Source organism: Cydia fagiglandana, chromosome 26 (assembly GCF_963556715.1).
Source record: "Cydia fagiglandana chromosome 26, ilCydFagi1.1, whole genome shotgun sequence".
Taxonomy (NCBI): Eukaryota; Metazoa; Arthropoda; class Insecta; order Lepidoptera; family Tortricidae; genus Cydia; species Cydia fagiglandana.
The window spans coordinates 4,251,231-4,265,729 of record NC_085957.1 but is presented as its reverse complement, the minus strand read 5'-3'; the positions used below and the strand labels follow the sequence as shown (position 1 = coordinate 4,265,729).

General features: G+C 41.8%; 1 protein-coding gene across 1 annotated transcript in view; it reads right to left on the bottom strand.

Annotated features, from left to right (window-relative positions):
• The window catches only part of LOC134677487 (4-hydroxybenzoate polyprenyltransferase, mitochondrial), a 30,078-nt gene extending 15,849 nt beyond the window's left edge, over positions 1 to 14,229 (bottom strand). Inside the window, exons 1-6 of the mRNA XM_063535968.1 lie at positions 13,945 to 14,229; positions 12,870 to 13,197; positions 11,336 to 11,511; positions 8,826 to 8,973; positions 5,598 to 5,791; positions 4,149 to 4,337 (exon numbers count right to left, since the gene is read on the bottom strand). Of these exons, the coding sequence (XP_063392038.1) occupies positions 4,149 to 4,337; positions 5,598 to 5,791; positions 8,826 to 8,973; positions 11,336 to 11,511; positions 12,870 to 13,164 (1,002 nt within the window). The 5' untranslated portion in view covers positions 13,165 to 13,197; positions 13,945 to 14,229. The remainder of the gene's footprint in view (positions 1 to 4,148; positions 4,338 to 5,597; positions 5,792 to 8,825; positions 8,974 to 11,335; positions 11,512 to 12,869; positions 13,198 to 13,944) is intronic.
• Positions 14,230 to 14,499: the final 270 nt, after the last annotated feature.

Below are 14,499 nucleotides of genomic sequence, written 5' to 3'. Positions count from 1 at the left end.
GCGTGGAAACAGGCCGTGTGGGCCCCGCGAACATGCCCGAAGCGCTACAGTAGCGGGGCAGCCCCAACACCGCCCTGAATGCGTTATTGTACTGGACGCGGAGCGCGTTGTACGCTCTTTGCGTGTAGTCCGCCCACAGGCCACACGTGTACAGCGACGTGCAGTACGCTTTGAAAAGCGTTATCTTCACGTCACTACTACAACGAGCAAACCTGCGAGCCAACATGTTCGCCCTTACGCACAACGCCCTCCGCTCCCGCTCCATATCCACATCATCCTTGAGGTCCGCAGTAACAATATGCCCTAGGTACTTGAAACTCTGTACTCTGTCTAAGAGAGCTCCGTTAAGCATGACAGGTGGCACATATTTTTTTAGGATACAGTTCCTACCTAGTCCATATACTTAATGTACCCATCAATATATTTCTGCCTGGTGTTTTTGGGTTTAATTCTTTTGAAATGAGGCGTAACTTTGGGCTGTGGACGTTTTTTATCGCTTACCTTCTTTCTAATGCTAAAAAAACGAACATAGCCATATAAATATTAGTACTATTATAAATGCAAAAGTGTGTCTGTTACCTCTTCACGCTTAAACCGCTGAACCAATTTAGATAAAATTATGGAGATAGTTTGAGACCCGAGGTCCTATATTTTTTATTGAATAATAATTTTGACTTGTTTTCAGAGATTTTTCTCCGTCATGAGATATTCGTGTGGAGGAAACGATCACCCTGATCCCAAAATGTTTGCACAAGTTTACCGATTGGCGTCTTGTTTTTCCCTAATACGCCCTCCGAAAGGTTGTAACGTTTCCGGCAAAGATTTGCTGAAGAACTTACTAGGAGCAAAGGATATGGTAACTGGTTCAAACGAGGCTAAGCGAGCATGGCTGGAAAGCCTCGACCATATACTAGATAATGGTGAACCATTGATTGATGGTTATGAAGACCATGACTACAACGAGGCTGTCACCAGTGACGCGGTGCAGTCTTACATTGCTGGGTACATCGTCCGCAAATTGCGAAAAATCGTAAAATGCAATAATTGTTTGAAACTCATACAAATGAGTCCCAATGAGGGAAAAATGTTAATGAGAAACGACGTAATCGATAAAATGGATTTATACGGCGGGTTAATTTATGCTAGTGACGATCTATTCAATCTGACCAAAATGATAGAGAAATGTGTGTTAAGAGCAATAAGCAAAGCTTTAACCAATATGGAGACGATCAGTGAAATTACGCAAGAATTACAAAAAGAAACATTGATAAAAGTTGGATGTGCCGACCATTCCAAACAAGTATCAAAAAAAATTATCGATATGTACGTAGTTATGCGAGCCCACTTTCTGGCAAAATATGAAAATAAACGTTACGACGCAGCCAAAACCAAAACTAAAATGAACAGGAAAAATGCCAAGTTATTGTCTTAATTACTAGTAGTTCGCCCCGAACTAAGAACTCGTATTCGCTGAAAACTACCGCGCAGCGCGCACACTCAGGTTTTGATTTCCAACTCAATCTCACTAGTGATACCTACTAATACTTTATATACGAGATTACCGCCACGTGGGATGTTGACTCGACGATCATTGTTGCGATAGTCGTCTCGGTTTTTTTTCCGTCATGAGATATTCGTGTGGAGGAAACGATCACCCTGATCCCAAAATGTTTGCACAAGTTTACCGATTGGCGTCTCGTTTTTCCCTAATACGCCCGGTTGTAATGTTTCCGGCAAGGATTTGCTGAAGAACTTACTAGGAGCGAAGGATCTGGTAACCATTGATTCATGGTTATGAAGACCATGATTACAACGAGGCTGTAAACCAGTGACGCGGTTCAGTCTTACATTGCTGGGTACATCGTCCGCAAATTGCGAAAAATCGTAAAATGCAATAATTGTTTAAAACTCATACAAATGAGTCCTAATGAGGGAAAACTGTTAGTGAGAAACGACGTAATCGATAAAATTGATTTATACGGCGGGTTAATTTATGCTAGTGACGATCTATTCAATCTGACCAAAATGATAGAGAAATGTATGTTAAGAGTAATAAGCAAAGCTTTAACCAATATGGAGACGATCAGTGAAATTACGCAAGAATGACTAAAAGGAGCATTGATAAAAGTTGGATGTGTCGACCATTTCAAACATATATTAAAAAATGTTATCGATATGTACGTAGTTATGCGAGCCCACTTTCTGGCAAAATATAAAAATAAACGTTACGCCGCAGCCAAAACCAAAACTAAAATGAATAGGATAAATGCCAAGTTATTGTCTTAATTACTAATAGTTCGCCCCGAACTAAGAACTCGCATTCGCTGAAAACTACCGCGCAGCGCGCACACTCAGGTTTTGATTTCCAACTCAATCTCACTAGTGATACTTAGGTAAGTAATACTTTATATATACGAGATTACCGCCATGTGGGATGTTGACTCGACGATCATTGTTGCGATAGTCGTCTCAGCGGACGGTCTCATAGCGAAGAGTCTCGACCAACACCTAGAGACTGGATCAAGGGTCAGATGCAGGCAAATTGTGACAAAACATTCGCTGATGTTAACAAGAAATAACTCAAAATGTAGTCAATATGATGGGTGCTGAGAAAGGGGCGGCTACAGGGCCTGGGGCCTAGGGCGGCAAAGACTGCAAATCCGCCACTACATTATACATATATAAAAATGTGTTCGGGTGTTTTTTTTTGTTTTGTGTTTTTATATTTTACTTTTATATTAATATTAAAAACGAAAAACAAAAAAGAGCCTTTTATTTCTCGCCGGTAAAACAAACACAATATTATAAACTTAAATTTACATTAGGTTTAGTATTACAATAATATTTAATATTCCTCAAATCAATGTTCTATTATGCTTGGTTATGTAATAAGTAGTAAGTAATTATATTTTTTTCTTGTAATTTATTCTGCAACAACCCCTCCTGTGAGGGTGAAGGCCTCCTCCAGTGATGCTGGTCATCACAATTTCTGTTCTCTATCTTTTTCAACTTACATATGTATATCAATATTAATTTATATATTGGTATTAAATACCTACAAATACAAATAATAAAAAGCTAATAAATACTCTTATCGGGATTCGAACCCGCGACCTCCTGCTTCATAAGCGGGGTCACTACCGACAAGGCTAAAAGACCGTCAAAAATTGGTTCGCCAATGCACAGTGGCGCCGCGGCGCGGCCTATTTAATGTTTTTGAGGGACACTTTTTAATACATGAAGATTGTTTTCCTCATCTCTACCTTCCATATTCTCGCTTAGGTCAATTAACTACCTGTCAAATATCAGTGTCAACAAAATTGCACTAAACATGACGGCACTCCAAATTCGAGTCGTGGTCAGCCCGGCAACGTCGGAAATGGTATGGCAACGTCGCAAATGTATCTGTACACGACATTTGTGACACACACATACGTAAAATTGATGAAAAGTTAACTATGATTTTTGCATGATTTCTGTATGAAACATTGTTTTCCTGTTAATTTCGCGCAAACGAATATTCGAAAGAAGATAAATGCGGAAATATTTGTGTACTAATAGTGTGTAGTTACTTAATGAGCTTTGATTGAATTTTGTATGAAAAGCGAGCCACCTTAACTTGCAAGATTTGATTACAGATAGACAGACAACGGGACAGGTAGCATGGGAAAAGTAGCATATTTTGGCGGCAAAATTTGTATATCAATTAAAAGTAGTTTATGACCTTTATCTTGGCACTAGAAATGAGGATCTGCCGAGTCCTAAAAACATTTAGGCGTCCTAACCCCTTTTCTGGGGGGGTATGTGCAAGGGGTTCATTTAAAAACAATCACATTTGACAAACGAGGCAAGTGAGGTACCATTTTCGTATATTTTTCTGCGCTGAATCGAATGAACCCCTTGCTCATACCCCCCAGAAAAGGGGTTAGGACGCCTAATTTTTTTTAGGACTCTGCAGATCTTCATTTCTAGTGCCAACATAAAGGTCATAAACTACTTTTAATCGATGTACATATTTTGCCGCCAAATGGCCATATTTAGGCTTATTTTAACCGTGGTAAGGTGAAAGTAAATAAAAGCTTGTAATAAAATGGCCGCCATTTTAGAATGGTACCCTAAAATGGCCGCCATTTTGGAATGGTACCCACCTGCCTGGCCGCATGCAGCGTGGCGGCCGCCACGGCGGCGTGGTAGGGCCACTGGAGCCCCGCGCCGGCGCCCGCCAGCAGCAGGCCGCCCGCGCTGAGCGCCAGGGCTCCGCTCAGCGCCGGCTTGGTGGCCGCGCCGAACGTGAGCGCGGTCGACTTCATGCCTATGCGCGCGTCATCCATTTTGTCCTAAGGGCGAATTATGATAGCATTATTTTAATATCCGACGCATCTTTTGAATGCCTGCATGAGACATATAGACTTAATTAAATACTAAGACAAAGCGCCATCTGCTTCGGCAGACAAAGACAAATCGCTTTTATATGATTTTGCACTACTATAAATATCAATAAATGAATTTACTGAATCTATTGCACAAACAATTATGAAACTTGAATCACGAGCGAACTATAGTGTTTAAATCCCCATTTATCCTCCTAAGGCCCAAGGTCCTACCTATAGTACTTATTCAGTTCGATGAAATTTAAATCATATTCGATTGGAACAGAGTTGCTTTTGCTTTGTTTCGTTCAGTGTTTGAACAACGCAAAATCAACTCTGTTTCCTACACTGTAGGTTCAAATTTCTGTGGCAAATTTTGCATTTTTCATTTGTATGGCTGGGCCTTAGGAGGTTAAATAAACCTGGTGCGCATAGATGGTGTCGTACAGCACCGTCCACGCTAGGGCGCCGCAGTAAAACGGCAAGCAGACCGCCGGGTCTATGGCGCCCTGCAGGGCGCTGTAGCCCAGTACCAACCTGGTGCGCATAGATGGTGTCGTACAGCACCGTCCACGCTAGGGCGCCGCAGTAGAGCGGCAAGCAGACCGCCGGGTCTATGGCGCCCTGTGGGGCGCTGTAGCCCAGTACCAACCTGGTGCACATAGATGGTGTCGTACACCACCGTCCACGCTAGGGCGCCGCAGTAGAGCGGCAAGCAGACCACCGGGTCTATGGCGCCCTGTGGGGCGCTGTAGCCCAGTACCAACCTGGTGCGCATAGATGGTGTCGTAGAGCACCGTCCACGCTAGGGCGCCGCAGTAGAGCGGCAAGCAGACCGCCGGGTCTATGGCGCCCTGTGGGGCGCTGTAGCCCAGTACCAACCTGGTGCGCATAGATGGTGTCGTACACCACCGTCCACGCTAGGGCGCCGCAGTAGAGCGGCAAGCAGACCGCCGGGTCTATGGCGCCCTGCAGGGCGCTGTAGCCCAGTACCAACCTGGTGCGCATAGATGGTGTCGTACAGCACCGTCCACGCTAGGGCGCCGCAGTAGAGCGGCAAGCAGACCGCCGGGTCTATGGCGCCCTGGAGGGCGCTGTAGCCCAGTACCAACCTGGTGCGCATAGATGGTGTCGTACAGCACCGTCCACGTTAGGGCGCCGCAGTAGAGCGGCAAGCAGACCGCCGGGTCTATGGCGCCCTGCGGGGCGCTGTAGCCCAGTACCAACCTGGTGCGCATAGATGGTGTCGTACAGCACCGTCCACGCTAGGGCGCCGCAGTAGAGCGGCAAGCAGACCGCCGGGTCTATGGCGCCCTGGAGGGCGCTGTAGCCCAGTAAAGCGCCCCAGTTGAATGTGGCGCCCAGGAAGATTTGCGGATAGTTCGTGAAGCGCTTCGCTAGCGGGTACGTTATTACCAACACTGGAACAAGTTAAACGAAACCGTAATGTGAGAGTTGTATTTTAATCATTATTGTATTCAACACCAGATAAACTATTTCTATTTATAATTGTATTTGTCTTGGACTGTTTTGATTCTTGAGTGGTTAAAGTTTGTAAAATAGACATTAAAACCTCCTTTTTGTAAATGATCATAAAATAGTTATTTACGATACAAATGCGGAAAAGAGCAAATTCGAAACGTAAGAGTTGGGAGAGTCTTTAGAGTGTTTTAAATCGACATGAGTTGCGAATTACCTATTCGCACGTGTATCGTACAACGTTTTACAGAACATATGGCCCTTTAAACTTTTGACATTCCTACGCACGGAAAGTGCTCTTTCCCGCACTAGTGCGGAAAAGTAGGTACTCTAAGACTTTTTAGTAAAGCTTAATTTCAAATAGAACTACATCATTTAGTCAATCTAAAATAACACCGTTTTTTTATGAAGCTGAATCTGAGTATAGGGATCGTGCACGTTGGCGTCTGCCACATGTGTCTTAAATAAAAAACCGGCCAAGTGCGAGTCGGACTCGCACACGAAGGGTTCCGTACCGACCCCGTCCGACGTTGCTTAACTTCGGTCAAAAATCACGTTTGTTGTATCTTTATTTTACATACAGTCAGCAGCAGAAGTCGCTATACACTCCAGGTACTCAAAGAGAGGTAAACGTTTAAACTGTCAAAAAGTTGTTGACTGTCATGGTAGCATTTACTTGTGAGCGCTCAACATGACACAAATATCTTAACAGTCGCTATTCATTAATTTCTACACTTACAACAAATCATTGATACCTTAGCTGTCAAAAAACCACTGGTATCTAAGCGGTCAACGTGTCAAATATATCTGAACAATATGGAAAAATAGACGTTTAAAGCATACATGTATGGTCGTATATTGAATGAATAATAGCTATGCTAATTTCAGGTAAAGCGTTTTGACAATCATCGAAAGCAGTACAGTCTTGTCATCACATACATCTATCTCACGTTTTGCCCTTCAACCATTGACAGGGGCCTGTCAGTCAACTTACTGCAAACTATTTATTTTATTGAATAGAATCATCAAAACGAATGAGTGACACATAGCGAAAGCTAACTGAAGCCGAATTTAGAGCCAATTGTCAAGGCACGTTGTGGTCTTGTTACTAAGGCGTTTGCTTTTCAAAGCAGAGACCGCGGGTTCAAATCTCAGTCGGTCGCACCTAGAGATTACAGCTTTTTTTTGGGTTTCATTTCTATTATTAATTTGTAGTTTTATATTAATTTCGCATAAGTTTATATGTTTTTTGAAGATATGTCACATGTAGCGTATGTACGACTTTCTAACAGGACGTTGTAGGTTTGAAACCGCAGTGGGCGTTCCTTAGATTACTCCAGTGCGGAATACCATTTGATGTTTACTGCTTGGTTATACTAAGGCGGTTGTCACACTGCCGCCGCGTCTCGTTGCGGGACGCGGAGCAACGGACTCGCTTGCGGAGACAACGCACCAACGTCCGAGTTTTCACCGCATCTCCGTCCGGAGCTGCGATGCGCGACGCCCTGCGCTCCCGCGTTACTTCCGTCTCGCGTTCATTTCACATTCGAACGTTAAGGTGAAAACAATCCCTATTTGTCGATAAAATAGAAACGGAACTTATTCAGAGCGTTGCGGTGATACTTTCAGTTTGTTTTTTGTACAATCGAGTCATAAAACGCAGAAGATACTGCATGGATACATCCCTATTTACAAACCAGACCTATAAATGGGTTTTTTCCTAGAGATTACCAAGATTTAAGGCAACACGAAGAAATTTTTTTTAATTGCACCCGTATGTCAACCGCGTCATTTGATTATTTGCTAAGCAAAATATTCGTCGCATTTAATATTCCTAATTGCTGGACGACTTTCAATTTCAAAAATAAACTTATCGACGTCGATATCCATTGCGCCTACGTCCTTCTTGCACTAAAACCCGTACGGCACTGCGGAGCTCGGTGTGACATACCCTGCGGCACGCACCGCGTCTCCGTCCGAGCGCGCGAGTCGCCGTGCGTCTCGCTCCTCCGCGCGTCGACGCGGAGCCAGTGTGTCGTACCATGCGTTTTTTCTATACAAAATCAAGATTCTACATACAAAGTTAAAAAACGCATCAACGGACGCCGCTGCGAGATGCGGAGCAGTGTGACGACCGCCTAACAATAAGGTCAAAGCAGTATATATCAGAACGAAAGGCCAAGAAAGAGACCCATTAATGTTTAGGTCATACTGAACAACTTTTACTATGGGACCAACCCCGAAAACGCGCAACTACGAATTGACACCTCCTTTCTTAAAGAAAAATACTTCTTAAGAAAAGAGGTGTCAATTCGTAGTTGCTACAGTATTTTTTTAAAAGTTATACAGATAAAATGTTGATGCTTAGTTACCATTGAAATAACAACTGCTTAGCAACTGGTGGCACCCTGGCTGCTGACGTGCGTGATTGGCAGTGCGTGTAGGTATTAATGACAGCAGCTTGAATTTGAGTGCTTAGTTACCACTGAATTTCTAACCGTTATTGTTATTGTGATTAAATAAGGGTGTATGTGTTAAAGAAAAAATCAGAAGTTAAGATATATGTGACGAACTGAAAGCCTACGCTAAACTGACAACTTAGATGTCCTTATTTTTGTGACGATTGAAGTGTTTATGTTTTCTTGGACACTTGCCCGCTCAGGTATATCTGCTGCTGACTGTACAATCATCTGTGAAAATTTCAGCTATCTAGCTAACACAGATCATGAGATACAGCCTGGTGACAGACGGAGGGACGGACGGACTGCGGAGTCTTAGTAATAGGGTCCCGTTTTACCCTTTGGGTACGGAACCCTAAAAAAGTTATATTTTACTCACACATGCTGCTAGCGCCCAGCGCGACACTATAGCAGTTCAGCTGCAGCAGCACTCCCAGCGCTAGTGATAGTTGCACCGCCAGGAAGCCCACCGCCTGCTTCGTGGATATATGTATGACTGTATATGTCATATACTTACACATGCTGCTAGCGCCCAGCGCCACGCTGTAGCAGTTCAGCTGCAGCAGCACTCCCAGCGCTAGTGATAGCTGCACAGCCAGAAACCCCACAGCCTGCTTTGTAGATATAGCTCCGGACACCAGCGGGCGATCTTTGGTTCGCTCCACCTTTGAAAACATATAGATCGTGTCATTCATAAAGACGCGTGACTTGACTAAAGTGTCATTCTATGAAACTTGCTAACTATGTAAACAAACCATATCGAAATTGTCAAAGATTGATGAATTTACTAGTGACTTTTGTTTGTTGTAAGTCCGCATTGGACTGACACTTTATACTCTGTATCTTTAGGTATTTAAATAAAAGTTAAAAAAAAATGTACCCTGAAATGGCTCCTTAAGCCAGCTGTCCGCCATATTTTTTTTTTTATTTTGTGCAAAAAATATAGACTTCAGCGTCTCATAGATAGAGCGTGCGTGCGTGCGCAGGCGTGTCTCACCCCGCGATTTCGTCGCTTTGCTACAGGTAGCTAAAAGTACATCCGTTCGGCCCCAATTTTGGGGTTTGCCATAAGCCGCGCAAGATAGAGACAAGTGGAGACAACTGGAGGAGGCCTTCACCCTAAGAGGGGTCCTTAAATAATTTAGATGATAATAAAAAAATATTTAATTTAATTTTAATTATACATATTGACAAATGATATACCTAAGTGATAATTTAATTGTTGATTGTTTTATTGTTGTTGTTGATTCTGTTGTTGAATGCATGCAAAATTATGTACCTCAATTAAGGAATTAAAACGCTTTTTATTTTATTATTATTTATTTACTAGACGGGCCCGCAGCTCCGCTCGCGTAAATGAAATAAAGAGTTCGTCTTATGTTTAGTTAAATACCGACATTATTATGTATTCAACCCTGCCATGGTTTAAAACTGTGATAGGGATTTCTTATTTGTAGCCGTTATTTGGATAACTCAATTCGCAAATTTGTCAAAAAATGATGTGATTTGATAAAAGGCAAGATTGTATTTTTCATCTACACGTACTTACTGCCGTGGCGCAGCGACCCGAAGTGGAACTTGGCCTCTGACACTAAGGAACGCCATGCTTCTCTGTCTAGCGCCGTTTCTGTCCAATCGACGGCACCCAGCTCGTTCAGATCTTTCACGACCTCAATTTATTTAAAACTTGTTTCAAGATAAAATTATTATTTGTTCTTATAAGCCTAGTTGCAAAAACGTTCATTAGATTAATTTTCGCCTTAAGAGGAATATGGACGACCACCGCCCTTAAATCGCCTTTTCATACAAACATAGGTAGTCTAGTCCTCTCGGTCTTGCGATAGCTCTCGCCAGTCGCCATGGCCGAGGTTGAGCAGGTCTTGAGCAACTACGACGTTTCAGCGGTACCTAGGACGTCCACTCGGGCGTCTCCCATTTTGTTGTCCCAAGTACCTGCGCTCTCTTCACGGCACGATCCTCTCCCATTCTCTCTAGCCACCACTGAATTTAGCCGCTTTTGTCTCTCAATATTTCGCCACTATATCGGACCACATCCTTATTTCTATGGCAACAAAATTATATTACGATATTTGGCTGACTGCCGACTGTATATTTGCTTATTTTTATCAGGTCGCTCAATAATATCTGAACATGCACTTTAATCTACCTACATAACTTACTATCAACTTTGTATTTTTGGCCCATCTCAGCATTCTTAGCCCGTTCCCCGGACGAATGGCAATGTTTGCCGAAGCCGTGAAAGTCAATCTGAATAATATAACTCAAAAATAAATTTAAAACAACAAAATACAAATTGATAACAATAATATAGTAATTACTTTGATTGATAAGAATGATAAGTCATATATGACATAAATCAATCGTATGGGCTCTATAGACTAAGGTTGAGGTTGACAGCACTTTTTATTTTACTTCGTGTAAAAAAACTCAGAAATACCTGTATACCAACATAACAAACATAATTTAGTTTACTTTAACTTACGGATTTTTTGGTCTAATCTGTAGCACCGCCAAACGAAAGCAACCGAGAGTTACCGAGAAATGGACGATGTCGTAAAATGAAGATTGTTTTCAAAATTTCATTTCCTTATTGTAAATTAAATACGCATCGGAAGCGATAGTTTTTATGCTCTAGTCCTATTCCCATATGTAGATAATTGATTTGAACAGTTTTTTCTTATCATACGTGCGTCGTATTCGAGAAACGTGTCAAAAACTTTTTTAGAAATTTGTAAGGCGCCATCTCGCTTCTTCCCTCGTTTTTTATCCCGTTCTGGTTTTTTAATTTTATATTTATTTATAAGCCGCGCGTGGCGCTGTCGCCACCTAGCGGCCATATCTGTGCTGATCGTAACAGACGCGTTGTGTTAGAGAGTGAGTCTTCTGTACCTAGTACTATTATTTATTCTGTGGCGTGCGTGCGTGCGTGCGTGCGTGCGTGCGTGCGTGTGCGCGTGCATGTGCGTGGCCGTGTGCGTGTGTGTGTTTATAGTATAAAGAACTGACCTGAGCGTCAATGTCCCTATCCCACATGTCGTTGATGGTGCACCCCGCACCCCGCATCAGCCCCGCGCCCGCCAGGAACAGTCCCGCCATCTTGAGGGAGGTCTCCAAGGGCACCGTCCCGGGGAGAGACCCCAGCGCTATGGACCACGAGCACGGCCAGTAGAGGAGATGGACACCTGCGGATTCATTTGATGTTACATTTTTTCACTGACGCCAAGCTCCCGGAGATCTGCCTCCACTCAATCCGCCCACCGAAAACTGAAAACTGGCGTGAATCCGCGCAGGACCGAGTAAAATTAAGTGCTCTTGTGCAGTGGCGGATTTGCCCTAAGGCCAAGTAGGCCTGGGCCCAGGGCGGCAAGTTTTTTGGGGGCGCCAAATTGTGACAAAAAATTCGCTGATGATAACAAGAAATAACTCAAAATGTAGTCAATATGATGGGTGCTGAGAAAGGGGCGGCTACAGGGGTTGGGGCCTAGGGCAGCAAAGACTGCAAATCCGCCACTGCTCTTGTGTCGGAGGCCAAGACTCATTTTGGGTCATCACGCCAAACTAGTAAGTAAGTAGTCTAAATTTTTTATTTAACTATAGGATCCCCAGGGGTGCAAAAGTCCTCGCTTCGGGCAAACTCGGCTCGGTTCGGCTCAGCATTGCTCCTAGCAATTATTTGGGTTGACACAACTTGAAGTCTCTTTGTGTGCACGACCACAGATAATGACTTGAATTCAAAATTCAACCTTAAATAGCCGAAAGGGATAGTGACATATGTTAGTAAGGGACAGCATGATTCGACCCTGAACCGCTGTCAAACCTATACATTTTTTGTTTAACCTTAGGATCGCTTAGAAACTTTGGCTTAGTGATCCAAAGAGAATCTTGACCTCCGAAAAGAGAGTGTGCCACCTGTCCCGATCCTGCGCAACTTCCTGCCAGCCACTGACGGGAAGCTGAAGCAGATCCGCCGTTACACTGTCTTCCCAGCGATACCAGTGGGGAGACACTCCCGACTTCCGTCAAACTCGGCTCGGTTCGGCTCAGCATTGCTCGTATCACAATTTTGTAACAAGTTTGAGTTCCAGGAAATCAATATTCTACATACATTAATTAGCTATCAGAAGAATTCGTAGCGAGAAACTAGTATTCCAAATACAAATTGTTTATTTAACAAAAATAAGTTTTAACAATGTTACATTTTATACTGACCTCCACATAGGGTTGCCAGATGGTGTAAACTGTCCCGAAAACAGCTTCACGTTTTAAAACAATAATTTCAAGCTCCGAACTGTCGTCGAGCGAGCGAGCTAACGTAGTGCCAATAATGTAAAATATCGTTGTTTTTAATACAATTACTTTAATTTGAATGTTTTTTTTTCCGACTTAAGTCCCAAAATCCCGAAAAATTTCTATTGTTTCCCGATAATAGCGCCTTTCGATCTGGCAACCCTACCTCCACACTAGGCATAGTCTGTCTCATAGAGGAAATAATAATAGTACTAATTATTACATAAGCAATATTTATACTGAAACACCTCACCTATAGGTCTGTCCCATCTCGCTAGCTTCACATACGGGTCTATCTTCACCCTCAACAGCTCTAGTCCTCTCTTGTCTATGCTCAACTTGTCTATTACATTAGTGGTCTCTATCACAGCCTTCTGTCTATGGTCACTCTGTGTGGAGTGCACTCGCACTTGCTTTATATCATACTTGTACTTATTTAAATAAATATTTCCACATAAACAGGATTTCTGTATATTAGCTTGCAGGTTTTGTATTTGTGTTAATGGTATACGTAGTCTGTGGTAGTTCCGGAGTGACATGATTAGCATTTGGCTGTTTTTTCAGTATTCAAACATTATAATCTGAAAATTATTATTATTATTAATTCTTTATTTCAGATAAATTTTATCCATACAATTGTTAGTTTGGCTTATGACTACGTTATTTACTTACTACTACTACATTAAATAACTATTTACTTATTATTAGGTCAACCCAAAATTTCAGGAAGGTACAATCCACCCTCTCTGCTATGACCTTAAGTATACTGTTGTGACTGCCCCGCACCCGACACAACAGAGACGCTATTCGTTTACGCCGGATGGCATAGAAGAAGATGGTGTAGAATTATAACATTATACAATTAGATAGTTATTATGAGTCATTTCTAATGGATATGTAAATCAAATGCTAACTATCTATCTTTAATAGTTGAAATTTATATACTATATTTATTTCTTTAATTGTTTATATACTATAGTGTCCTTAATTTTTAGATTTAGTTTACAAGTTTGGGAATTCCTAATACAATTCCTAATGTAATATTACTTTTTATACATGTTATATAAATAAATGTCCATTATTTATAACTTAAAATAGGTATTATAGATTATAGTTAGGATATTATCAACAAGATGACATAATTCTAACCTATAAGGCCCACTTGCACCATTCCACTAACCCGGGGTTAACCGGTTAAACCTGGAGTTACCACGGTTACTAGTACAATTTGACACTAGATTAACAGCTTAACCGGTTAACCCCGGGTTAGTGGGATGGTGCAAGTGGGCCTAAGTGAAAACAAACCATAGTATTGTTTTTATACTTACCACGGCCAAATTAAGTTTCATGCTAAGCAGTTAGTTGAATACTTATAAAAAACCCTTCGCATAACAAGTTTTCTAAGCCTATTCAAGGATAACTACAATATGACTACAATATCTAAAGTAAGATTATAAGATACAATTGTATCTCTAAAATTTTTGGTTTCTCTAAGACGGTGTATACGTGGAAAATATCTTTAACATGTGCGGACTCTATTTAACACTATTTAGGTATGTCCTAACTACAAAATACAAATAAATATTTATTTTTACTTAAGAAGTTAAATGAGGAAATACAATAACCGCACATGACATAAGAATGAGGTAAGACATGTGACATTAATGACATTGACAGTTGGAGTCTGTTCATAAATTTAATATTTTTCTCCTAGGGTTGCATTATTGCGTCTTTTTTATTTAAGTATGTCCTTTACATTATACAATTTAATGTTTAATTCAGTTGATAATATCATTCAAAACAAAAGTAATAACTGTTATTATTAAGTAAATATAAATCAGCTTTCTACTTACTGTAAAAACGCCCTCAAGCGACAGTTGTTG